Source organism: Pollachius pollachius, assembly GCF_949987615.1.
Source record: "Pollachius pollachius genome assembly, chromosome: 14".
Taxonomy (NCBI): Eukaryota; Metazoa; Chordata; class Actinopteri; order Gadiformes; family Gadidae; genus Pollachius; species Pollachius pollachius.
Window position 1 is genome coordinate 18,739,875 of NC_136947.1, and position 27,014 is coordinate 18,766,888.

Here is a 27,014-nt window from a genome sequence, read left to right on the forward strand (position 1 = left end):
TTCCCATGATACAGCTAGCCCCCACCTGATCCCCGGCCCCTTTAGATCATTGTGTTCAATCGGTAAACCTGCCTGGGGGGTGGGGCCTCATGGACAGGTAGAGGGAGGGTGTTCATGGGGCTGCTGACAACAGGAGATGTGTGGTTACTTCTCTGTGCCCTCCGCCTTGGTGAGGAGCCCCAGCATCTCCGTCACCACGGCCTGGAGGGCCAGACCCAGCTCCTTGCTGCTGTAGGGCTCCTCCAGAGGAGGCACGTGCACAAAGCCACACCTGCGCTCCCCCACGTACAGAGACTTGTAGTAGGAGTAGTCACAGAGGTACCTGACGTGGGCCGCACACAGAGAGAGGGAGGGACGTGTTAGACGCATCTTTTAGCTTATGTGGTGTTACAGGGATGTTATGTGTTTAATATTTAGACCCGTTTGTGAGGTAGAATCACAAGAAGGCAAACATTTACAACTCATCCCGTAAACAACAAGAACAACAATGTTGTTCTAGTTGCATCTTCATTCACATTAAATTAATTCAAGTTATCTGTGTGCAGAAAATGTAAGACAACTTATTTATTTCAGTTCTTATTCAATAACTTAATCAATTCAATCTCAAAATAATGTACCCATGGCACAATATAAAAACCCTCTCACTAATAGCAAAATCAAAATCAAAAAGCTGATACCTTCCAGCATCCTGTGACGTGGACACAGCGACCCCGAGGCCAGAGTCTTTCACCCTTTGGCGGACCACCTCCATGTCCAGGACAGAGTGGACGGTTTCCGGACCACCCACCACACAACACTCACACTCTGGGCTGTAGCCAACATTGTCCGGTTTCTTGTAGCCCACGTTATGTCCCAACTGCTCCAGAGTCACCGTGGTGGCTATCCCAGACACACCCACATGAACCACAAACTAACAGGGGAAAAGTCAACACAATGCCATGTGAGAGAGGCATAGGCGTCGCATCTAAGTGTTCTACATTTACATTTAGTCAACCACGCAGGGCGACAGCAAGCTCGTCAGGAGCAGTCAGGGTGAGGCGTTCTGTTCAGGGACACCTCGACACTAGGAGGAGCCGGGGATCGAACTTCCGGTTACAAGCCAACCCGCTCTACCTCCTGAGCTACTGTCACCCCCAGTATTCTGAGTAACTGCTATGCTTTGATACCTTTCCACGGTTTCCTTACGTGGGGTTGATGCTGTTTCCAGAGCAATGGCAGTAGGTCCTTCACAGCCTGGTATTCAACAGGGATCTGTTGCACGTGAAGGTCCACTGAGTGGCCGAGCCCCAACCGCTTCAGTTCCTGTGGTTTCATTACACAGGAAGAATGTCTTCAGCAATGAATATGATACAGACTCATATTGTTTATTTAACTCTACTCTCATCACAGTATTTAGTAATTTAGCAGGGGCTTTTTACCAAAGTGACTTAGAGAGCATTCAGATTTGGATCATTAAAGAGCTGGTTAGGAGCAAGCCATACAAAGTCTATGAGTAAAATGTGGAGATGGAGGAATCAAACCTAGGACCTCAATCACGAAAATTTGCTGTCTGTTATTTTCATAACATTTGACCTAAAATATATGAAAGGTCATCAGCGCTTTGTGGACTGCAGGATTCAGTTTAACATCACATCTGATCTATAGTAATGAGCTGAACCTTCACTGCCTCCCAGCTGGAGTTGACTTTGTCCCCGCCGAATGGCTCGAACCCTGACAGAAAGGTGACGTAATCAATGATTGAAGCACATCATTGATTACGATTGAAGCACACCGTAAGTCATTGTGTAACCAAGAATAAAAGATAGTAAGTAAAATATTAACATAATTAAATTATAATTCAACTTTGTATACCCTTTTTCAATGGAAAGTTGTAGTTATTGTTTTATTTTCCTTTCAAAACTATGAGATAAAATATAATAATAATTATTATTTATTATTATTAATACAATTAATTATTCTACTAATAACACAATATAATTTCCAAAAAGCAGACAGTTTATGAATACAGTACATACATTAAAATGGGCAGTAACTTTAAATCAATGATACATTATGCAAGTTTACAGGATGTATAACAGTGTCTGCCTGACCAGTATAAACCACAGTGGGGCGTGAACAGAACAAAAAAGAAAAAATAATCACATTTCACATTTTAGAACATTTCAACTACTTACCTGTTACTATCACTTTCTTCTTAGTGGTCATTTTTTCTTGATCAATAGTCACACAAACACTAGTAACTCAGAGCAAAACAATCTGAACAACAACTAATTGATAGCAGTGCGAAGACCAAAGTGTAGACTATGGTTCAGACCAAAGGTTCATGGTTTTCTCAATCATGGGTTTAAATACAGTTTAGGCACCTCTTCTACTTCTTCTGATGGAAGGTGTGCAATCATGTCATGCAGATGAATGAGGTTGCCATCTGCTGTACAACGATGTATATTACCATATGACGTGTGATCAGAAGACAAGGCCTACACTGACACATCCAGCATCGATCAAGCTGTTCACATTAAGATGGCTGGCGACTGGGAAACGTATTAACCACCGACAGCAACTGTCAATATGCACACCAGATCTTCTTCCACTGCGCAAAATGAGGCTGTTTAGTTACCAAAATGCATACTAACATTCTGGCCATATTGAAGTCATCAGTTGTGTTATTTAAATTAAATTCCACAAAAGACAACAACAACTTGCCTTTAATTCACTATGTGCATCTCAGGTGGTTACCATGGTTACCCTGTCAAGAGTTAAACACTGCAAAATACATTTTCATGAAGACAGCGCTTATTTTCCTTAAGCCAGGAATGGCACCTTTTTTTCTCCCCTCTGGCCGCTGTCGCCCCCACCCTGGCTCGTGAATGACGCACATGCTCTGGCCCGAGTATCTGGACCCTATGCCACGAAAACCTACACATAATTTAAACATTATGCAAAAAGGAGGTACATTCTCTTTTCCCCTCATAAAAAGCAGATTTAACAATGTAGAGTCTGATGACCATTTAGCGGCTATACAGTTATACATAAAAATAACCAACTTCATTCACACACACACACACACACACACACACACACACATACACACAAACATAATATTAATCGTCACCACTGTTCAGAACACCCACACAACCCTGCACTGCAGTCTGACAGCCACCCATTCCCCTCCCACCTCTGTCTCTCCGTCGCTCTCTCTGCCTCCACCTACGTCACTCGCTATGTCAGTGTTGCCATGGAAACTAATGATGCCCTCTCTCCTCTCTGGTGATGCAGAGGTGTCTGCTGACGTCTTGCCTCCCTCTCTGTGTGGGTGGAATAACAATATTTCTAGTGTCCACCATACAGTGGCCTACGTATAATAACCAGCTTGGTCCTACTCCATATTTGGATGTGTCTCTTATCATTACAAAACATGTCTTTTTTTGGGAATAATATCAAGAGGTTGCTTTTGCACACACATATTTGCAGCAGCAGTTGTTTTAAGAGTGGATCTTGATTTTAATTCCAAAACAAGGGGTTTCTTTTTAGAAAGCCATCTGTTATTTCTGATGGTGTGAGGTTCTCATGGGTGTTCCAGGGTCCCTGAAGCCCATATAACCGCCTCCATTTGGGGTACACTCCTTGCAGAGCCCTGGGCTGAGAGCCACAGGTTGTAAATGGGAATGGGTCCCTGGGTGTTGCACTGTTCCAGTGCCCACCACTCCTATATAGAAACAGTGAAAACAGTTAGAAAGAACCCGTCACACTGCTATGTGCTACTCTTTATGAGCAGCTATCCCATTTGCTGTGGTTCATCCTTTCTTCCATCTGGCAATCCTGCATCTACAATTACTTAACATTTACATCAACCCAGTAATGTAAATGTGCCCAGTCAGAGGGCAGAGAAGGAATACGAATCGGAAAGATCAGGGGGGCAGAATGTTTTCTTTCACTATCTACTAATGAGCATGAGGGGTACATTCTTGATGGACTAGTCCATTGTGTGGTGTTTTTATTGCACACTCAAAGGCATCATATAGAGTTCGTAATCAGCTCAAGATGGCCGATGTTTGATGTTAAGTAGGAGAGGTAAAGTCCAGGACACACGGAGAACATGCAAACACCATATGCAAACACAAGCCAGGTCACTGCATAACGCTCAGATCTTCTTTTCTACCGCAGTTATATTCTGTGCCTTTTGATTATTGGTCTCGCTCTGTTTGTTAAAGGCTGAATGTTATCATATGTTGGCTTCGCCAGGAACTCCCTGCTAGCGGCACATAAAAACTTTGCTGTTCCACTTGTAAAAGGTTATTTTTTCAACCGACGAATGACAAATACAGTGGATGCAAGTGTGTGTGACTGTTTCAACATTAGATTAACAAATAATATACACTTAACATTTGAACATGTTTAGTTTAGTTTTTTATGGAAACGGATGGTCTAAAGGGCTTTACCCTCCACTCTATTTTATTCTGGTTTAAGTCTGGGCTAGAAAGGAGTTCTGCACTTCTAAAAACTGGCCTATCCTGTTAACAGCTATGCACACAGTACGCCTGCAGGCTTGTTACTTCTGCTCAGCTCTCAGCTTGCGTGTGTACCTTCCCCGCCCAGTCATTGCTCTCTTCTGGCGACCCCGAGCTTTTTTATGCTATGACATCAAACCACAATGCATTGCAATGTTTGGAGTTTACCTAAGATCGCCATGGCAATGAAGGCTGGCTCGGCCCCCTTATTTAAATCGGACCGGAAACCAACGTCATGTTGGGCCAATCTCCGCGCTCTGAAGTGACATAATGGAATTTTTGTGGATAGGAGGCGAGCTGAGGAGGGCTGGGCGTGCGCATAGCAGGCGTACCATTGCGAAAGACTTGCGCTCAGTTCCTAGGAAAGACACCCTTCAGACTGAATGGACTCCAGCGGGGAAGTGAAATAACTTAATCAAAAGGCGGAAACTAAATAACGATCGGATTACACTCGAAATAAGGGGACATAGCATAGGATTATTTCCCCGTTCTCATGGATACCAATGAGGTCTTTATCCATGCGTAAAGCGGAACAATCCCTCGCGTGAGAGGGCAGAGAATGGAAACGAAGAACCGAAGAATCTCGAGCATCTACACCCAAAGCAGCATGATGAAAAAGGAAATCAACCTGAATCTTAACGCTCAAGACGACGAGCTGTCCAACAAGCCCAACCCTTTGCGGGACACGGACGGCATCCTCAACTCCCCGGACCTCGGACTCCTGAAGCTCGCCTCTCCGGACCTTGAGCGTCTGATCATCCAGTCCAACGGCATGGTCCCCACAACCAACCCGACCTCCCAGTTCCTCTACCCCAAGTCCGCCAGCGACGAGCAGGAATTCGCGGAGGGTTTCGTGAAAGCCCTGGAGGACCTCCACAAGCAGAACCAGCTGAACGAGGCGTCGTGCGTTTCCGTGGACCGCCTGGAGCTTCTCGGCTCCAACGCAGCGTCCGTTGGACTCCAGCAGGCGTCCGATCTGCCCGTGTACACCACGCTCAACGGCTACGCCTCCAGCCCCCTGCAGGGAACGACCATCCACTACTCCACGGACACCGTGCCTTTCCCCCCACCGCCGTCCCACATGCCCGGCATCCAGCAGCAGCAGGCGGCCGCGGCGGCCGTTCTGTCGCGGCTCCAGTCCGCCGGCATGGTGAAGGACGAGCCCCAGACGGTGCCGGACATGCAGAGCTTCGGCGACAGCCCCCCCCTGTCCCCCATCGACATGGACAACCAGGAGCGCATCAAGGCAGAGAGGAAGAAGCTGCGCAATAGGATAGCGGCGTCCAAGTGCCGCAAGAGGAAGCTGGAGAGGATCTCCCGCTTGGAGGACAAGGTGAAGTCACTGAAAACACAGAACACAGAGCTTGCCTCCACGGCCGGGGTGCTGAGAGAGCAAGTGGCCCAGCTGAAGCAGAAGGTGATGAACCATGTCAGCAATGGATGCCAATTGCTCCCAAATCAGGTCCAGGCCTATTAGATCTCGTAAACCAGATGTGCTCCACATACTCAACCATCCTTTGCTTTAAGGTATCGGATCTGAGACTGAAACGCTCTGGGGGTTCAAGCGAGTTAATGGGAGACAGACACGAGAATGACTTTTGATTAATTGTTGTTGGTGCAGAGGTTTAAATGCGGTTCCAAGTAATTCCATAGAGTCCCAGGTGAACTGGAAATTGCAGGTAGACCAGCTGCAGGTGTAGGCTGCCCCTTCTGGTGCAGCCATTTTGCTCATTGTGCCGCTCGCAATCATCCAATGGACTGGCAAAGGATAGATCTCTACATGTAATGTTAACTGGACAATCTGCTATCTAATACCAGGGTGCTTTCATGAACATCCACTTCGTTTTGTAATGCCTTCGTTGTTTACAAGCACTTACCAATGGAAAAAATATATATTTTATTTACTGAAACGTGTCATTTGCATAATACACCATTGACGTCCCTCCTGTTGCAGACGTGAACAGTGCATGTTTTAAATGCCATGTGTGTGCAGTAGGAAACGCCTTTTCTATATCGTGATTGTTGTGTTGTTTTCTTTCTACCTTAAACTATTCATTCTTGTGTGTGTGTGTGCGTGTGTGTGAGAGCGTGAGTGTTTGTAGCCATCAGAAGCTGCGTATAGCTACATGTAATGAGTTGTTTTTTTTACCTCTCAAACACATTAAATTCACTACATAAGCAGGTCGGTTGAGCGTTGTTCATCGCAATATTAGTGCTTACTGAAACGACTACACATAAATAACAAAATGTCAAAGTGATGACACTGCTCTGATTGCTTGTTTGTAACTATTGTATAGCATTACTATGGTAAACATTGTGCCCTCTGGTGGTTTTGAAAAGTGTTTATGTATCAATGAATTCTTAAAAAAACAACCTCTTCTTGATCTCTGACACACACACACACACACACACACAAAATTGACTATTCTTTCACTATCATGTTCAGATAATTTTATTGATTGCTCAGTTTTAGCAAACCTGGCATACCTGGAATTACAGCACAACTCACACTTGACTATGACCGGGAAAAGGGCAGAAAAGTCTTATTTACAAAGGGGTGGGACAGGGGAAGCCAAACCATATCCATACGTGTTCCTCAGTCAGAAGCAAGTGTACAGCGTAGCAAAACGGCAAACAAAAAAAGAAGAAACCCAACACAGAAAATTAGAAGGAAACAAAATTCCGGCAAAACATTTTTGATTTAGTGTTTTCACCTCCTCTCCACGTTTTCCTCCTCATGGCCACTAGTGTATTTCTAGTGTTCAGAAACTGTAACAGCCAAGCAAGTGAGGCCGTATCTGAACTTCTAAGGTTTATATTTATTTCTCTATAAATAAAACTCTGCTCTGTAGAAGACGCTTACACAAATAGTATCTTGTAAGAGAAAGGTTTGCTTTCGGTTGAGTACGACCAGCGCTGATAGGGTCCAGTGATTAATCCAGGAACAACTGTTTTTTTAGAGATCTTAGAATGTACGCAGTTTGGCTCAAAGAATGTTTTAAAAATGATTACAGACTTGACTTGTACATTACATCGTACGATTGGAATGGTCATGTTTAGATATCCTTAAACTTTGTACACAATTCAAGACGCAAAGTAGTGTCAGAGAGAATCCAAACAAAAACAAATAGCTACGGTGTGACATAGTGGTGGACCATCTTATGCTACGGCACAAGAGTGTGTAGATCAAACTGCAACCTTGGAAGAACAGCTTCTCAAAACATAAATAAGTCATAAATACTGTATATAAATATAATTTTCAATAAGTCGTAAGGTACTAAAACGTGTTGACATGCTTTGTGTGCATCTGTCAATGCATAACATTTTAAAAACGGTTTGTACTGTTTACAGCAAAATCCAAATAAAAAAATACAGGAATAAATAAACATACACAACATATCAACATTCCTAAAAAATATATAAATGCCCAAAGAAACTGAAAGAACAAAAAAAAAACATTGACTTTATAGACACGGGAATCTGTGATAAAGGTTGAAAAGGGCAGTTTTGTGGCGTACCCATGCACACATGTTGACTAACATGCCGTCGCCGTGGGCACTGGTTTTGTCATGCGCACGGTAAATGAAAAAGTAGAGACTTGAAGGTTCAAACTTGATATGGATGAAGTCCAGAGGCCAAACCTCCCCTGTTCCTCTGAAGCTTTGGGATACGCTTGCTACTGTCCAGTAGTAAAAACGCTAAAGACAAACAGACGGATTGGGTAATGCAACTGAGACTAGGAACCTTTCACCAAACAGCTCACACAAACAACCAGCCAACCAATCAACCAATCACGGGCAAGAGACATAGTAGTCATGCACCTCTCACAAACAGCACAGCTTGGGATACAACATCTTAAAAGTCTTCTTTCAGTGGTATTCCTGTTGTATATTCTTCTTCTAAACATTAATACACACCATTCTCATAATGGTCAAAGACATCTCCTTTTCCATTCGCTTTTCCTTCAAGTCGTTTTCCAACTAGAAGAACTGAAAAAAGGTCCATCAATAGGAATGACCTTTCTAAACTCCAAAACAGAACTACAGAACAGAACAAACTAATTATTGAAACAATGCGTGCTATTTCAATAAATTTGATTTCCTTGCGCAAAGGTATAATCTATCTTGGACCGCGTGACCGGTAGAACAAATCAATCAACCACAAAACTGGGATGGATTACGGACTCAACATGCGCAGCAAGATCACATCCAGTCCATTTAGTAAGGATAACAAAAACGAATAACACACACACACACATATCCATCGGGGCTCAAAAAGAACAAAGATTATGTTGTGATTCAGATCCATTAGGGTTTGAGGCCTCAGTGCTGTGTGTGTGTGTGTGTGTGTGTGTGTGTGTGTGTGTGTGTGTGTCTTAGAGAGTGTATGTGTGTGTAGAATAAGGTGGGGATCAGGTGTAACTTGCTTTTGGACATCTGACAGGAATAAAATGTCACGAGAGAAGATGAGTTGTCGCCTCTACCCTCGACCTTTAGCGACATTTCAGATTCAGGCTGTGGCAAAAAAATAACTTTTCTTGCCCCGCAAGCACCGGGTGGTGTGAAGGGATAGGTCTGCCTCTTCATATGTGAAAGTCAGAGAACGAGAGAGAGAGAGAGAGAGAGAGAGAGACAGAGAAAGCGAGAGAGAAAGAGAGAGAGAGAGAAAGAGAGAGAGAGATCTCTGGCAATAGGATCACTCACTTTGACGGTCCACTTTGTTAAACAGGGGGCACAGATTTAAAATGCAGCTTGATTCATGTCTGTATATGGCAGTGTTTGTGTAACAACAAGAGTGACAGAGAGATATTAAATGTATCAGCAGTGTTTATTGACCGTGTGTGCGTGTGTGTATTGACTGTGTGTGTGTGTGTGTTCGTGTATATATTGAGTGTTGGTGTGTTCAACAAGCACAGTCCTGGCTGGACCTCTGAGGCTGCTCGCTGAGCTGGGGCCCCTGCTTGCCCCCGGTCACGGTGGGGTCGGCGTTGTCCAGGCTGTCGGACATCCTCTCACAGATGACATCCACCAGCCTCTCGAAGGTCTGCTTTACGTTGATGTTGTCCTTGGCACTGGCCTCGAAGTACTCAAAACCTACGAGGGCCGGGGACACTGATGTGAGACCTTGTGTGGATTGTCCTTCCGTCCTTCCACATAGCGCTTTGTACTAGAGTCATTAAGAGTCCTTTTATAACCCACAGGAAATAACCACGCCCAACCAACAAATCATGGAGGTGTGATTCCAAAGCAGAGGGCAATACAACTAAAATATACCTCCTACCAGAGTTGGAATGCCACATAGAACAAATAAGGTAATAAACACAACCTTTTAAATAAAGGTGAATATCGTAGCCTACTTCACATCTTGATATAGTCAGGGGGTGAGGGTGTTTGACCCTCGGCCAAAGGGGTCAGGTTAATCCCCATGGCCCCATGGTCTATCTGTGGGCCTGCTTGACTAAGATGCCCCACCCCTACCTGCTCATGACTGGCATGCATCTCAAATGGCTCCGGCCAAACGCCCCATCCATCCACGCCACCCCCCTTGTGTTCTCCCCAGGCTGTGAGTGGACCTACCCAGCTGTTCAGAGAGCTGCCGGCCCCTCTCCGCCGCCACCACCCTCTCGTCCTCCATGTCACACTTGTTGCCCACCAGCAGCACCTGGGCGTTGTCCCACGAGTACGTCTTGATCTGGGTGGCCCTGCAGGGACACAGACCGCCACGGCGTCAGGCGGAGCTTTGATGCTGATCACCAGCCTTGATATATCCTGTTAGACAACCTCTGTTTAACCTGACTAAACAAGCCTGACAGAATGTGGCTGTTACAGTTTGAAATGTTGCAGTAGAAATAGTTACATATATATATATATACATACATACATACATACATACATACATACATACATACATACATACATACATATCTATATCTATATCTAATGTATGTGTGTGCATATAAATATATACACATATCTTGGTATTTTTTTTTACATACATAAATTGTACATAGAGTCTGTATTATATATAAGTGTTCTGTTGCTTACCAGTCTTGTACAGCGTTGAAGGAGTCCTCGTTGGTGATGTCGTACATCAGGATGAAGCCCATGGCGCCCCTGTAGTACGCTGTGGTGATTGTCCTGTAGCGCTCCTGGCCAGCTGTGTCCTGTACACACACATGGACAAATAACGTTGGTACAGGTCCAACCAAGGGTCCTGTAATTTTGTAGGCTAAAACCTCTATAAACTCCTAATGCCAAAGTGAAGCCCGACATCCAATCCCCATTTTCAACAAACCCAAAATTAAACACTTGTATAAATATAAATAATAATCTATATAAATATAAATAGTGGCTGAAGATTATTCTTCTTCCACAAATTCAGATCTTTGAATCTGACAGACCTGAGGATTACAATGGTTCCCCCGTTGAACAGGGCCCGTACGGTTAACAATTACACATTTCGACCCACTGACACGTCCCATCCTCTGCCTCTTTGTTCAGCAAGGGAGCTCAGAACCGCCGCGATGGTAGGAACCGTTGCTTAACGGCCCGCAGCCACAACACATCACATCCTCCCACAGCATCAAGCCTAATCAGCTGCGACCGGCCCGGGGTCGAACTTTATGGCGCTTGTCGGAACGCATGAAGGGTAAGGCCTATTAAGACATGAAGGGTAAGGCCTATTAAGACATGGCAGACGGAGTGCTGCTGCACATTACAGGCTAAGCGGCCACCAATCACAGGCCTGATGTGGGAGAACCCTGTGTGAGGACATGGGACTGGACTGATGGAGCAGAGCAGTCATTAGTAATGTAGGAGGTGAGGAGACCGGGATTTGGTCATCAAACATCAAGTAGGCATAAATTAGGCTGGCGTTCAGGGAGAGATCCCTTCGCTGATCAGGGGGACGTCCTGAAGGACACGTTAGCTGAAGGCTTTAAAGCGGAAACAAGCAGTGTGAACTATTTATTAGGGGTAGGCAGGTTGGTGTAGTGGTTAGGGTGGTCTGGGTGGGAACCCCAATGTCTGCATCTGTAGGCATACTTGATGCCCCCCCTAACCCCTACCTGTTCATTCATAATATGTATCTACAATCAAACCAAAGCCACTTTGGATGGAATGATATGGGAAATACCTAAACAGAAGTAGTAGAGAGCTTTAACAGCTTGTGTTAAGAAGAGGAAGATGCAGTGTGTTTTGAAAGATGCAGCTGTCTGAGGCTCACAATGAGATGGGTGAAGGGCAGCACGCTAGACTCTCAAAAGCACCAGTGTCTATAAAAAGGAATGCAGCCCCTAGAGAATCTCATTCATTCACAGAATAGTATCTGGAACAAACATGTATTGTATTGTTAAGGACTTAAGTGGTCCAGCACAGTTGGCAAGTCGAATCAACAATATGTCCTATGTATGGAATTGCTTTGTTATTCACTATTAATTGCTTATTGCTTATCTGTGCATCGATTGACATGTGATATGTGTAAGGCCTAAAAGGTAATTGATAGTTAGGGTAAAAATGAGGTTGAATAACAACAGGAGCCAACCCAAAAAAACTTTTGGGGGGAAATCTGCAAAGTATGAACATTTAACAAAAATTGTATCTCAGTTTCAAAAGATTACCTACATAACATTAAAGTGTAAATTAGTCCAATGTTTCAGCTGGAATCTGAACACTATGAGATTTTAAAAGACATGCTTTGGGCTGAGAGTTCTAAGAAGGAATGGGGCACTTTGAACCCCCATGGCTACAACCCACGACAACAATAATGTTGTGCATGAGTTGTGTATGAGAAAATGAGCGATGTTGTATATGAAATGCTTCACGCACCGTGGCGTTATACTTTAAGTGTCCAGGAAACAGAACCCTCTCCTGGACTCTGTAATCAACATAAACCGATGCCCAGACTCTCTACACATCCACACACACCTCGCTGCCAGTGTCCCTTCGTCCTGACGTCGAAGAGTATTCTCTGCCTTTCAGGCAGAGGGGAACATTAACAAAATGATTTTGGAAGAGTGGCAAAAACATCGAATTGCACTCCTATTTTCTCTAAATGATGGTCAAATATTTGCACTGGGAACCTCGTAGAGCAGATCAACTATTTTGAGCTTTTGAAACACTCATTTCAACGGTTTAAGTGGGAATCATATCCTTGGCAAGGTAAGGTGTCACCGCAACAGTGACCTTTTTCCAACTCATACATGTCCTGTCAAACTGTGTGCTGTTCTCGAGTGCCTTCGGCTCCTTTCACAGTTTAACTGTTGGAGACCTCTTTCTGGTTCTTTCTTTTAAGGTTAGTAGTAGTATCTGTTAACCCACTGTTTGAGCTGGAATTAGAACCCTAGGGTATTTTAAAAAAACAATGTTATCCTCATGGTTGTGACCAACGGCTACTTGGTGATACGTTTTTGTCGTTTTGTATGAGCAATATAATGAGCGATGTTGTTTACGAAAAGTGGCAGGATACTATAAGTGTGCTTAACCCTCATGCTTAACCCTCACTCGGGTGCGGACACCAAAAATAAACCGCTGCTCGGAGAGAGCTTCACCCTCCACACACACCGGTGTGTTATACGACAGGTGTGCAGGAAGCATAACCCTGATTAAAGATAATAACCTTTATCGAAAAAAGTGCGATGTAAGATCTGGCTGAGAAAACCACTTTGGACGATCTGTATAAGCCTGATATAACTGATAGAATATGCACCGTAGCACGATACTAATGATCTCTCTTTAAAGGCAGATCGTGGAAACGTTTTGAATGTTCACAAACTCTTTGCACACCCCTGGTTCCTGGTCTGGGGCCAGGAACCAGGGGGCTAGATTTTCAAAATTACTTATTTGGTTATAGGGGAATGTATATCTGACCCCTGAAAAGGTTTATCACTAAGATAATTTCTATGGCAAATGCTGACCATTTTTAAGAAAACATCTTTTAACTATTTTTTACCAAACAGATGGAGAGATACCGTACGTCGCTCTGTTCCTCACCCAGATCTGTAGCTTTATCCTCTTGTCGTTCCTGTAGATGGTCTTCACTTTGAAGTCGATGCCCACCGTGCTGACGAAGGCCGGCGTGAAGGAGTCGTCTGCGTAGCGGAAGAGGAAGGAGGTCTTCCCCACGCTGCTGTTACCAATGATCAGGATCTTGAACATGTAGTCGAAGTTCTGATCCGAAGTCTCCTTCTGTCCATAGCTAGCATTTGCTGACGCCATCTATACGGGAAAATAGAAACGCAAATACATAAACAGCATTGTGGTGGTTGAGTTTCACTGGTCCAATCTGTGTTTGTTCTTAAGATTGCAGGCGACAGAAAGCATAGCAACCATAGCCCCATTGAAGTGTCTGATAGAGGTGTATAATAACACACTAACAACAGTCTGGTCACATTAAGGCTTATTCATTGAGTATGCAAGAAGTATGTGTCTGTTATTACAACCCCAATAATAGGGTTTTAATCATCACCAGTCCCTTTCCAGTTGGGTTCCCACCTAAATACCACATTTCCCACGGTTGCAGCAGACACACACAGCCCTTTCCCCAAAAAAAACACAGACATAAATAGCTTTCTCGCAGCTACCATGGGACGCTTACCACCACACTGCAGCACTAAAGTCGTACGTCCCACAACTGATAAGAAGGCGGAAGTACCAGGGCTTAGCATCAGCTAAACTGCCTATCCCATTTAGCCAGGGTGGCCACTGCAAAAGCGCCTGCTAGCCAATTATGAATGAACATATGGCTGCTTAGAAATGATCTGGTAGCCCTCTATTCTAAACAGCCATATGTTTATATATGCACACATGCATATGCTGCCGTGATACCAGTCTAACATCCCTGGTTGTCGTTATAGTGGTAATATCTGAGCTACTAGCCTGTAGTAACACACACAGTGTCACCAGTGCTGAGCCGTCCCTAGCCTCTTATCCCAAATTAACACACAACAGCTCGACTCCAGCGTCTAGCTAACATTAGCAGATATTGAATCGTGCATCATACCAAAGTATATGAGCACAATGTTTTTTGAATACAAATTGAATACACTACCACTATTTACTTCTCGACCTTCAACCAACGAAGCATATGGCAACAAACGCTGATGTTTTTAATCATTACTAATCGGGCGATAACGCTAGCATCGGTTAGCCTAGCATACCGTGACAGTCGTGGATAATAGGCAGCTAGCATCCCATCTATGTCAAATGAAGGTTACTCTCTTTTGTGTATTTGCTTTTTTGAAATCATCTCTCCAATACAAATATAATACACAAAGGTGTATCGCTCGCCTACCCTTTGCTGCGGCGGTTATCCTTTTTTATATCGTCTTGTTGGGAGTATGAATGAAGCCGGGGCTTACCATGAAATGTCTTGTTTTATGATCCTATGCAGTGACAGCGTTGCACCTGCAGCAGTCTGTGTGCGTCTCTTGATTGACGGGAGCGAAAAGGGCGGGCTCAACGCTGGCACTCTGGCAAATTGATGCACGACGTCTTGTCTAAACTGCAGGGGCCCGCCCATCAATCATGCGTATCTCTATCTATTATTTTTTATATAATTATTGGCGACCAAGTTTATATAATCATATGTAGGTACACATAATGATTCATAATGTGGACATTTACACACACACACACACACACACACACACACACACATACACATATATATATGTGTGTGTGTGTGTGTGTGTGTGTATATATATACTGTTTATATGTTTTAATGAAAAATAATGGACATTTTCGTTTTGTTTGATATATATATCAAACAAATATGTAAATATGTGTAGATATGTTATTTCACCTGAATTGGTTTGCATGTATTTAAAAATCAATAACATATGTTTCGTTCATTCATGCGTTATTTTGTCTTGAGAAGAGCACAACAACACATAATAGATGCGTTTTTTTTCCTTTATTAGCAGGGTGGACACTCAGGCATATATACAATTACAGTCAAAGAGAAAGTTAACACACTATAGAAATACAGCAGTGTCTTGATTGTCATGGCTGCAGATTCATTTAAATGTTGGCTGTTATGAATAAAAATCATAGAAAAAGAAAGACTGATCTGTGATCACTGGTCAGGTCATTCAACCTGTTATTAGCTTTACTTCACCAAACCAATCACGGCTCTTTTACTGTGAGAACCTTCTGGAATAGACATTTCTGACGTCCAGATCTGGATATACAGAAAGAAAAAGCAACAGACTGAAGTTTCAGAAAAGTAGTATTTTGTTAGTGAGCTATGGAAGAATAAAACACCTGACAGTCCTAGTCATTTTGCTCGTATAGTAACTATACCAGTCATAAATAAATAAAACTAAGAAATGAAGCAGTAGTTTAAATCTGTCCTTTGTTTTTGTTCTCCTGGTTAGCTTGAGAAGAAGTAGGCTTGGGCCCAAGACAAACTATCTTACTTCAGAGTCTCCGACGGATAAAATAGACATAAATTATAAATTAAATGAACATAAAGCACTGAGAGGAAACAACGTACAACATGAACCACTGCATGACAGAGTCTGCAATATAGACAGAGTTTGAGTTAGTGTTGCTGTCTGAGGCTGGTTGTGCTGTTACAGAAGGCATCCTTGAGGGTGTCTCAGTTTGGTTCTCTTATCGCTACAGAGTGAAGAGTGGTACAGGTCAGAACAGTGTGGAAATGTAACAATTCGCCAAAGTGTGCGTGTGTATATTTTTGTAATAACTACAAAAAACCCTTCATGGTCTTTGGCTCCTGCAGCCATTGTCATGCATTATACCAAAATCATTTCTTTTGCAGTTATTCAGAGAAAAACAATAGTAAGAAAAACAAAAACCTTGCAGGGAGCTGGTGTTGTCTCACCCATTTAGCTGGCATGGCGCCAAAGCTATGCAGAAAGAAATAAAATAATAATAATAATAATAATAATAATAAAACTAAATAAAACCTGAATACTGTGAAACAGTCACATTACACACTGTCACAGGTACTGAGTGCAGAACTGTAAAAAGTACCATACAAAGTGCTTTGGTTTTTCTTAGCAAATACATTGAAAGTCACTCACTCGCTCACACGCTCACTCAAACAAACACCAATCTTTTTAAGACCATTTTCGTTCTCAGTTATTGTCCGGACAATGGGCTTTGAGTGGGGGGGGGGGGGGGGGGGGGGGGGGGGGGGGGGAATAATCTCTGGGGTAAATTGGCACACGGAGAGCTACAATCGTCCGACTTCATCAAGCCATGGATGGAAAGTAGCCACTGGCATAATGGAAATTACAGTACGTGTTGTTATGCTTGGCACTTCATTGTCATTGGCTATTTTGGGAGATCAAAATATTGACAAATTAAAAATACCAAAAAAATCACCTTCTTAGATTAACAGTAAGAAAAATGAAAATGTCCTTAAGGTCTATCACAAATTGAGGCTCTCAGTCCATGTATCACACACCAGGTATATCATTGTGTCTACTCCAATAATTAATAACCAATCATTCACAAATGTGTGCATTGATGACATCTGTACCTGAGTAAAAATAATGACATTTCTGATATAACTGTGACATAGTCAGTCCTGGGTGTAAATATTTACCCTGCATCATTAGCAGTAGTACTAAAGCACTTATTGTATAAGAAACCTTTATTTAAAATAAATTCTGTCTCCCTCCTCTTTCCAAGCCAGCGTCCTGGCAGCCAATGACAAATCATAAGGAAATTAATACGTCCAACATATCTGGAGAGGAAGGTGGCTTGGTTAAAGTGCTAAAACTGAAGAAGGTATAAGAGAGAAGGTCATGAAAGAGAGAAGGTGGCAAACATAACATACACATCTTAACCGAGCTCTGAAAAACTTTAAAAAACAAACTTCAATTATAATTTAGAAACGGGTATATTGGGAAGCCCTACAGCAAAAACATCATGTTTTAATTGTATTCGTTTTCATACGAAAAATATAAAGCGAGAACTTTCCTCCACCTCCTGCTCAACTTCAGTGCCACCTGTCAACCACTAGGAGGCACCAAGTGAGCGTCGCACAAGTAGCAGTTGTCAATGTAAAAGCCAAGGTCAGGTTTAAACAAGTGAGAAAAAAAGACAATATATATGCACACAAAAAAAAGTATATGTTTTAAAAGTATTGCCAGCAATCAAATTGCGGTCTACTTCAAACTGACCTCTTCCTCAAACAAGAGTGAGGCTATTGTACTATACCCCCATTGCTGAGAAATATCATGTGAACTATGTGAAGTATACAATGTTAATGATAGGGTCAGTCTGCTACATGAGAACCATCTCCTTCAAAGATCTCTCCAGAGATGTTCTCTGTCCCCTCTGATCTGTTGCATCTTTGCTCATTCTCCATTGACGTATGACAAAAAAAAAACGTGGTTGTTTACTATTCTCTGTAACTGTTGCTGGTCCTAAATAAAAGATACAATTGTTAACACAATAAAACAGATGACATTGAAGCGGCATAGTCCCCTGTATATTGCACAGTTTGGCACAGTTTATTTGTTGTGGTTTCATCTCCTCGTTCCCGCTCTTCACACGCTCTTCATAAAAGTCATAAATAGTCCAAAAGGAGGAAGACAATTCATTTGTTGTAGTAGACCTTGAGTTGAAGAAAAAATAAAAGTTCTGTTTTTTTGTTCTCCTCTGAATGTCTTTGAAGAACAAATACCGTACCCACACCAAACCGACTCAAATAACTTCAACAAAAGAGCAGCCAGAAACACAGCTTCCTGTTATCATGGCCTGGAAGTGGTGTGGGGGAACAGTGAACTCCTCGTCTCTGCGTCTCCTGCGTCTCTCTCGCTCTCCAGTGCAAGTGACCGCTTGTGTACGACTAAGCACACTTCCTGAACTCCCACCATCCTCTGTGAGCATGTGCAGGCAGTCCCCTGTCTCACCATAGTCCCAAGTCCACCCTCAACCAACAAGGTTAGGGTTTGAGGTGAGTGTGTGTGTGTGTATGTGCGGGGGGGGGTCGTGGGAGTTGAAGGGGCATCGAGGGGGAGAAGGAGGGTGAGGCACTGAAAAGAGCAAAACAAAAACAAACTAAGGAGAAGAAGAATCCAACAGCTCCACGGGTGGGTGCTACGATCCGAGCCTGAAGAGGGGTGCCCCGTCCCGCTCCGCGCCCCCCTCCCCCGCCAGCCCCCGCTCAGAGTCCGAGGTCAACGTCCTGCGGGGCAGCTGGGGGGCCAGCCTGCCGCCTCCGTCCGACCCGGTCCTGGAGTGCACCGGGGCTCCCCTTCCCCTGCATCCCTGCTCCTCCTCCTCCTCCCCCTCTTCCTCCTCTTCCTCCTCCTCCCCCGGCAGGCTCTCTGTGTCTGACTCCCCCTCCTCCTCCTCCAGCGTCAGCTCGAACTGGAACTTTTCCACGGAGGCCAGGCCGGACAGGCCGGGGAGGGCGGTGGCCCCAGCCTGGGGGAGGCCAGGCTCCCTCTCCAGGCTCTGGGGGTCCGGCGAGGGGCTGTGGGGGATCATGCTCTGATACCACTCGCGGTTGTCCTCCAGCATGTCCAGGATGTCCTGGGCGTCGGGGTGCACCAGGTCGGCCCACGTCTCCCACAGCGGGTGGACGATGTAGTCGATGAAGCCCACCTGGAGGAGCAGAGGAGTGAGGGGGGATAAGAGCTTTTCCTATATATATATATATATATATATATATATATATATAGCATTTTTCTCAAATTCTCTTAAACCATTGTTGGGGTTTGAGAATTGAAATACTTAAATAAACAATATTAAAACATACATACCCTTTCAAATAATCCTTTTTACATTCATCAGGTTTTGCATGTTGTGTACATATCTGCCCGTGTGTACACTCTATAAATATGAGCTTGCCTTCGTGTGTGTAAGTGTGTGAGTGTTGGCCAGGCCCAGTTGTTCTTGTTTTAATTCAATTCCACATGGAAACCCCCTCCCTTTAGGACCGGGAGTCTGAGAAAGACGGCCTACCTGGTTCTTCTCGATGGACGCGTTGTGTTTGTCGCACATGGGGCTGATCTCCATGCCTTTGTCCCTCTCACGGTCGCCCTGTGTGAAGAACTCGACCATGATGCGGTCCGTCCACTGCCGGTACAGCTCCAGAGGCTTGGTGGGGTTGCTCAGGTCCGCACAGTGCACCATGTTCTGCAGCACCTGGCAGGACAAATGAACCACCGATGAGTTTCACTTTCACTTGTTCAAAGTCACTCTCACTTCCAAAGTCCCTTCCACTGAATCGATTCCTTCGATACACTGGTACATAAAGGGAACACCGCGGCGCATCCACACTGCCCCTACAGTGCTCTGACCTGTATGCGGTCCGAGTAGTTGTCCAGCAGCAGCACCCCCAGACTGGTCACCTTCTTTGTTTCCACCATGGTCTTGAGGTCGGCAAGGAGGTTCATGTGTTTGGACATGTCTGTGGCGAGCACCTGCAGGTAGAACAAGACAAACCCAAGACCATTAGCAGCCCACACTGGAATACACTGCACTAGAGTATGGTAGAGGAGAGAATAGTGAAACAGAATAGATTAGAATAGAAGACTAGATTATGGCACTAGAATAGATGCAGACTAGAACAGACGAGAATAGACCTCAATCGACTAAAATAGACTAGAATAGACCAGAATACTGCACGCGATGGCTGCCAAGACAGAACACACTGAATCTCACACCATCCCGTTTCTGTGTGCCAAAACCCTCCAGCTCACTTCTCCTTCCACGGCGGAGCTCTCACCATGTCGATGACCATCTTGCGCAGCGACTGGCGCTGCTTCTTGCTGAGGTTCTGGAAGATGTCACAGTTGTCCTCCTGCAGCAGCTTGAAGCCCACGGCCAAGTGGTGGTTCTCCAGCACCGAGACGTCGTTGTACATCAGGGCCAGCTCCGAGTCTGCAAACGCATGGGACCACGACGTCAGTTAGCTAAAACACCCTCATTTGTAAACAAGATGCTAGCCTTCAAAGACACACACACACACACACACACACACACAGACAGACATATGCACACACACATAATCCCTTTGCCTCTCTATGTAAACTCACTGGTGTTGATGAGGAATTGATTGGAGACTCCAGGATGATCCACATCATGGATGGCGCTCGCAAACAGAGCAGCCAGGATCTCCAGATCAGTAAACACTGACTTGGGACACACCCACAGACACACACACACACACACAGACAGAAAGACTATTTAGTATTTGTTTGCATGTGGTTAGATTAGTGGTTATATACACATAGACATGAGATTGGAGAATGTATCGGGAGAAGCTAGAACAAACAATGTCTCCACAGTTATTAGCTTGGTAATCAAATAAGTATCTTTTATATTATATGCAATAATACCACTTCTGCAATTTAAGTTGAGTTGAAACTATTGATAGATGTCTGGTCGAAGGCAGCATCACTGCAGCACAGGCTGTTTGACCAGACTACTGTACATCTGCATTGTCATTTGTATTGATCTCAGCCTTTAAAAACCCTATTCATTCTTTGCGCTGTGCTTTACATGCACATATTTTCCCTAAAGGCCCCCTATTTTAACATCACATGTGATTGTTGATTCGCCATCTTCACAAAATTGACCTATTAGTGACATTGCAAGTGTGAGGGTCCCCCCAGATGTATGGTTGGATAAAGAAACCTATCATCCTACCCAGTGGCCTGTACCATCTGACAGGTCGTTTACCCATCATGCATCTGGGCCCTCTGATGAAGAGGTTGACGGAGGGAGGGGGGGACCAGGGAGGGATGGAGGGAGGAGGGAAGGAAGAGAGCTGGAGGATGGACAGAGGACGGACGGATGAGCCATGGACGGAGGAGACGGAGGGCTAGAGGAGGGGAGGTGGAGGGCTGACGGAGGAGGAGGGAGGCGTGCGGTGTACCTCCAGGGCGGGCGTGGACAGCAGCACGTGGGTGGACTGCACCACGTCGGCGGCGTGGATGTTGTTGTGGTACGCCACGTCAGCGTGGTAGTGGTCCTCCAGGGTCATCATGAAGGTGATGAACGTGTCCGCGGGGATCTTAAACGACTTGAGCAGCTCACGCTCCTGAAGGGAGGAGCAGGAGGAGCAGGAGGAGGAGGAGGAGGAGGAGGAGGAGGAGGGGGTTGAGGAGGGGGTGGGGTTGAGGAGGAGCAGGAGGAGGAGGAGGAGGGGGTGGGGGTTGAGGAGGAGGAGGAGGGGGTAGGGGTTGAGGAGGAGGAGGGGGAGGGGGTTGAGGAGGAGGAGGAGGGGGTAGGGGTTGAGGAGGAGGAGGGGGAGGGGGTTGAGGAGGAGGAGGAGGGGGTAGGGGTATAGGAGGAGGAGGAGGAGGAGGGGGTAGGGGTTGAGGAGGAGGAGGAGGAGGGGGTAGGGGTTGAGGAGGAGGAGGGGGTAGGGGTTGAGGAGGAGGAGGAGGAGGAGGGGGTAGGGGTTGAGGAGGAGGAGGGGGTAGGGGTTGAGGAGGAGGAGGAGGAGGAGGAGGAGGAGGTAGGGGTTGAGGAGGAGGAGGGGGAGGGGGTTGAGGAGGAGGAGCAGGAGGAGAAGGAGGAGGATGAAACACTAGGCTGTTAGAATAAATCAATGATATCAAATATTGTTCACTATACAACATGTCAAGCAGGGAGAGAGAGCCACAGTATGAAAAATTGTACACATTATTACATGTACTAATAGATTGTATAATGGTTAAAAAAATACTTCAACACCTTTACATCACACTGTTGCAACAGTGTTCCATACACTGTTACATACTTTCAAACATGATCAAATTTGAATGTGTGCTCTTGAGAAACACTGTTATATACTCTGTTATATACTCTAAAAACATGTTCAAGAAGGAGCTGATACTGGCGTGCGCGGTGCAGAGTCCACTCACCTGGAAGACAGAGTACATGGTCACAGTCAGGGGCCGGTTTCCTGAGAACTGGGACACCTTGAAGATGTCCACTCCCCATCTGTTCACATCCTCCAGTTCCTACCACACAGCAGCGAGCCTTTTAGTGGCGTGGCAAAGACACACACGACGCGACAAGCACACACAACTAAACACCAGGACACACACCATAAAACAACCGCACTGGTTAAAAAAAGTTTGTCCCAGCAAACACACACATGCGTACATTTGCTGTCGCCGTGTGACCACATTAAACCGTGTACACAGTGATTTGCTTGACGTGGCGCCGCATCCAGCACACAGAGGGAAGCGGTGCGCGCTAAAGTACTGCAGGGCTGTACCTTGGCGAGGAGCCCCTCCTGGACGCAGCTGACGCCGAAGCGGGGGATAGTGGTGGGGGCCACAGCGGGGCTGTGGGTGGGCTTCTTCACCCCACTGATCTGGGACATGGGCCTCTTCTTCTTGTCCTTCTCCTTAGCGGGCGGGGACATGATGTCCATGTCGTGCTGCTTCTCTGTTGCCAGGGGAGGGAGGAGACGGTCAGGGGGCTGGTTGGTGACACCACACTCGCCCCGTCTCTTCCTATGTCACCGTTGCATGCGGTACTGCCTAAGCTCATGCCCATTTTAAAACAAACCAAAGGTCTGACTTACACGCTGCGATGACAGTGTGCTGATCTGTGTGTGTGTGTGTGTGTGTGTGTGTGTGTGTGTGTGTGTGTGTGTGTGTGTGTGCGTGCGTGTGTGCGTGTGCGTGCTTGCGTGCGTGTGCGTGCGTGTGTGTGTGTTTGTCAGAAAATTAATCACACAGGGTGAACTTTGAGAACTAAGTTGTTTTGTACCCAATGTGCTCAGTCGAGTAGGAAAGGCCGCACCGTTTCCTCCCTAGCCACATAACATGTTACACATGTTACACATAACATGTTACACATGTTATGTGGCTCCGGGTGTTTTCATGTTGATCCCCTCCAAAGAGTGTGTGGAGGAAAGCGATGCGAGGGCTGTTTACCGAGGAAGGTGCTGGAGATAAACTCCGACACCTGGTTCCCAGAACGACTGGTCTCTGACAGCTGGGTGAGCTCCCGGTTCAGCATCCTCTTGAACTGGACACACACAGACACAGACACACACACAAACAGGCAAACCATTTAACTGTCTATCCCAAACCAACAATGCCATGAAACATGCCTGTTACAATGGTAGTTGCCATCTAGTAGTTAAGGAGAAGTTTTTATCCAAAGCCACCAACAGTTTGTACAGATTCATGTTATTATTGAGGAGCAATTAAGGGTCAGGAATAGGACAGTGGTCACGAGTCCTGTCATCCTAACCACTACACTATTTGTTTACCCCATTCTTATAGCTAATTTCTTTCAGGTACTACTGCTTCTCACCATAACAGGGATATCGCCTTTCTTGTCTATCTGGTTGTATAATTTAATATACAGTCATTTGATCAGCGCTGTCTCAACAGTGCAGAATCTGTAAAACAGGTTGGATATGAGTCTGTAACACTTGTAGCATCTGTGTTGCTCTTCAAGCACCAAGCATCTCTCTGAATGTGCTGAGCAGTGGACTTAGTACTGGAGCCGCGCGAGAGTTGTCTGTTTAGCAGCAGAACGTATTGTGTAATCCATTTAAAAAAAAACAGTCTCCTGTCGAACACACTGGGGAGGACCACGCTCTGTCTACGCACATGTTTATGGAGAGGGGGGCGTGCGTGCGTAAGAGAGAACGAGCGAGCGAGCGAGAGCGAGAGAGAGCATACGACAAAAACCCAACTGCATTATTTTAAACCCTACGGACTGGAGCGTTGGGCTGAACATATACAACTATACACAACTCTATACAGAACTGGTAGTATTCTGTGCATGCAAAATAATGTCCTGCCTATAGAGCTGTAGAGATACACGGATAGTAAACACAGGCAACATCACATTCCGTAGCATCACACATGTGGACTTACAACAGTAAAACAATCCAATAGCCTGCCCACACACACGCATAGACAATCTAAGGCACAACTAACTGAGCCGATGTCTAGGATAATAAGTGGGCTTAAAAACACTACGTTCGAACTTAATTCGAAGACCATCTACTTCTGGAAGATATTGCACTAGTTGCACCACACATCCGTGCATTAGAGGACCCACCCAACGCAACCCACCTCTTTTTCTTACCTGAATAAACATCCACGACACGGAAGACATATCAATTACTTCTGGCATTTCAGCACAAAGTCGAGCATGGCAGTAAAGACTGAAGATATGGTGCTTCTCTTGTTTCTTCGCAGCAAAAGAGGGAAAACGCTAATAAAAAAAACCTCTTTGCACTTCTCTGCTGTTTACTCCCACGTCGACCTCAGAGGAACGAACAGTCTCGTGACGAAGTTTTTGTGTAACGAGCCTAACGACACCAACAGCTTTGAGTCCATGGAAGAGATGACAATACGGGGGGAATAGTGGCGAAGCGACGATCAACTCGAGCCGCTTCCGCCGTCCCTACTCACGGTCCATCATTCATTGTATCGCCGCCTCGCTGCTGCTATCATCAGACGTGTGTAAACACAGGGAGCGAGGTCCCGGAGCCTCCGCCTCCTCCTCCTCTCCACGATACACCTAAGAATAGCAACCAATGAGGGCTGCGCTGCAGCAGGCGCTGAGAGCGATAGTGGGCGCCGATTGGTCGGGACAGGAACAACATGGGCGGAGTTTGCGGTTTTGCGGGCGGGGGCTCTGAAAATGCACCATGTGCCCCAAGTTTGAGGAAGATGAGGGAAAAGCGTTTGAATGGAACGAGGGGGATTTCAGTCAGTGGAGCCAAAAATAAATAAGTACACCATGTACTATCACTGTAAACACGAATGACCACGGGGACATCGGTCCCTGAGGTGAGACCGGATATGGAGGAACGTTTGTTTTATTTGAAAGAAAACAATAGATCAGAGGTAAACAATTGCATTGAATTAAACATGCATTGGTGGATAATGTAATAAGACTTCTTAATGCCTTGTGCATGTTTACTATAAACGACGGAGTGAACCAATATAACATAATATAATAACAATTATATCTATAGGGTTGTCAGAATTGTTGAATAAGAAATTGTGGGATTTTTCAGCATCCAAAAACTCAGTCAACGGGACTCAGGGAATCCCAGGCATCCCAGGTATTTTCATAATGGTCTTCAAAAAGATGCACTACATGGGGATTATGAGAGAAATGGTATTTAAATACACAGCCCATTCCATCACCGTTGAAGCGATGCTGGGACAATGTTCAGCCATGTGCATGTGTGTCCCATTAACTTCCACAATGTGTACAGGTTTCGAGAAGACACGGTCAAAAAGGAAGACTTCTACAGGATACACAATCCACTGCTTTGTGTGTGTGTGTGTGTGTGTATGTGTGTTTGTTTTTGAAGCACAAGTGTTTGTTTGTGTGTGTGTGTGTGTTTGTGTGTGTTTGTGTGTTTGTTTGTTTTTGAAGCAGATGTGCATGTGTGTGTGTGTGTGTGTTGCGTGGGAAGTCTAATAAGGGGCTCATGCTAGCGGTGGGCTCCTGTCTTGGTGGGGGAGGGGTTGCTGGGATGCTGGGATGCCGTTTCATCCCAAGCTCCCATCTCCTGATTCACATTATTCACATGAGTGGGGCTAGGGGCTGACATATCTACATGTGAATCGTTTATGTGTGTGTGTTCGTGTGTGCATGTATGTGCGTGTGTGTGTTCTCTGATCCTCCTGTATGAAGACTAGCCGCGCTCATTCATGGAACGAGACGCCGCTCTGAGAGACCCTGGGAGATTCCATTCATGCTGGCCTGACTGCTGCTGGGTGCAGCCGCTGGATGGCTGCAGCACCATTCACTAGTCATGTAAAGAGCTGAAAAGGCCAATTTGTCTGAGAGTGCGTCACACACACAATCCCATACTGGGAATTCCAATTTGGTTTATGGACTGTTGTCCAAATTTGAATAACCCCTAAATGGATAACGTTGATATAATTCATATAAAAAATTCCACCCCCTTCAAAAGAAGATTTTACAAAAAAAGACACTCTGTTACATTGTAATAGAAAGAAATGTGTTAGGGTTTCTTTATTCTATTGCTCCCAATGTATTGGAAGTCGTCTCAACATCTTTGGTTTTTTGGTAGAGCACAGTATTCACCATTCTGATCTTTGCACATAGTTTTCCGTACAGACCTGGTTGAGAGGTGAGGCGCAAAGGTGATTACTGCACTTGAGAGAGCACAGTGGATGTCTTATAATTGGTCTAAGGATGGTGGAGGTGACTGACTGGAGAGTGAATCACAAACAGAGGCTAAACCTTGTTCTATGACTTTACCATCACAACAACACATTGAGTGTGTCTGTTCCCAACCACAAACTCGTATTATAGCCCACTTCTCTCTTTCATCATAATAAGGCCTAAAGCCATGGATTGCATCTACAGTGTGTGCAGTACATCACCTTGGGAGCAGTACTTATACAGAGGCTGTGTACTTGTTTACTCTTTTGTACTTCCAATACATTCATTTCTTTGCACAGTGAAAACACTATAAACCTACTAACGCTACTGTCCCCGAAACATGTATTGCTTCAACTGCAAAAATATCTGCAAACAAATTCTGGTCTTTTATAAAATTAATATAGTATGA

At 45.1% G+C, this 27,014-nt stretch overlaps 4 protein-coding genes across 10 annotated transcripts in view; 1 reads left to right on the plus strand and 3 right to left on the minus strand.

Annotated features, from left to right (window-relative positions):
* Nucleotides 1-144: 144 nt before the first annotated feature.
* Nucleotides 145-2,205, minus strand: LOC307085976 (pyroglutamyl-peptidase 1-like; the record flags this gene model as incomplete). The annotated part of the gene is made up of 5 exons (XM_079750947.1): nt 145-322; nt 678-910; nt 1,186-1,302; nt 1,658-1,710; nt 2,175-2,205. 5 exons carry the CDS (start codon nt 2,203-2,205, stop codon nt 145-147), a joined length of 612 nt encoding a protein of 203 aa, XP_079607073.1.
* A 2,659-nt stretch (nt 2,206-4,864) lies between these two features.
* On the plus strand, nt 4,865-6,824 carry LOC307085633 (transcription factor JunD-like). Its single transcript, XM_079750496.1, has one exon. It carries the CDS (start codon nt 5,068-5,070, stop codon nt 5,983-5,985), a length of 918 nt encoding a protein of 305 aa, XP_079606622.1. The 5' UTR covers nt 4,865-5,067; the 3' UTR covers nt 5,986-6,824.
* A 167-nt stretch (nt 6,825-6,991) lies between these two features.
* On the minus strand, nt 6,992-14,926 carry LOC307085829 (ras-related protein Rab-3A-like). 2 transcript variants are annotated; one of them, XM_079750705.1, is made up of 5 exons: nt 14,866-14,926; nt 13,499-13,723; nt 10,553-10,671; nt 10,085-10,209; nt 6,992-9,601 (listed from the first exon to the last, which is right to left on the minus strand). In XM_079750705.1, exons 1-5 carry the CDS (start codon nt 14,866-14,868, stop codon nt 9,411-9,413), a joined length of 663 nt encoding a protein of 220 aa, XP_079606831.1. In that variant the 5' UTR covers nt 14,869-14,926; the 3' UTR covers nt 6,992-9,410. The 2 variants fall into 2 exon arrangements, with proteins under 2 accessions (XP_079606831.1, XP_079606832.1); XM_079750706.1 differs by having other exon boundaries at nt 14,799-14,877.
* Nucleotides 14,927-15,404: 478 nt separating this feature from the next.
* pde4ca (phosphodiesterase 4C, cAMP-specific a) overlaps nt 15,405-27,014 on the minus strand; it is a 51,420-nt gene continuing 39,810 nt past the window's right edge. For all 6 annotated transcript variants that reach the window (XM_079750917.1, XM_079750918.1, XM_079750916.1 and 3 more), the window contains 9 exons: nt 23,368-23,461; nt 22,701-22,873; nt 22,342-22,440; nt 21,369-21,533; nt 20,527-20,626; nt 20,217-20,371; nt 19,789-19,911; nt 19,451-19,633; nt 15,405-19,090 (listed from right to left, as the gene is read on the minus strand). In XM_079750917.1, coding sequence (XP_079607043.1) covers nt 18,581-19,090; nt 19,451-19,633; nt 19,789-19,911; nt 20,217-20,371; nt 20,527-20,626; nt 21,369-21,533; nt 22,342-22,440; nt 22,701-22,873; nt 23,368-23,461 — 1,602 coding nt within the window. In that variant the 3' untranslated portion in view covers nt 15,405-18,580. The remainder of the gene's footprint in view (nt 19,091-19,450; nt 19,634-19,788; nt 19,912-20,216; nt 20,372-20,526; nt 20,627-21,368; nt 21,534-22,341; nt 22,441-22,700; nt 22,874-23,367; nt 23,462-27,014) is intronic.

Bases quoted from the DNA above. Each gene is read 5' to 3' on its own strand.
- LOC307085633 (XM_079750496.1), top strand. From the start codon at position 5,068: ATGGAAACGAAGAACCGAAGAATCTCGAGCATCTACACCCAAAGCAGC.
- LOC307085829 (XM_079750705.1), bottom strand. The intron at 10,672-13,498 runs GTGAGGAACAGA...GTGTGTGTACAG, and splicing joins GGATAAAGCTACAGATCTGG to GACACAGCTGGCCAGGAGCG. The intron at 9,602-10,084 runs GTAGGTCCACTC...CGGCCCTCGTAG, and splicing joins GCAGCTCTCTGAACAGCTGG to GTTTTGAGTACTTCGAGGCC.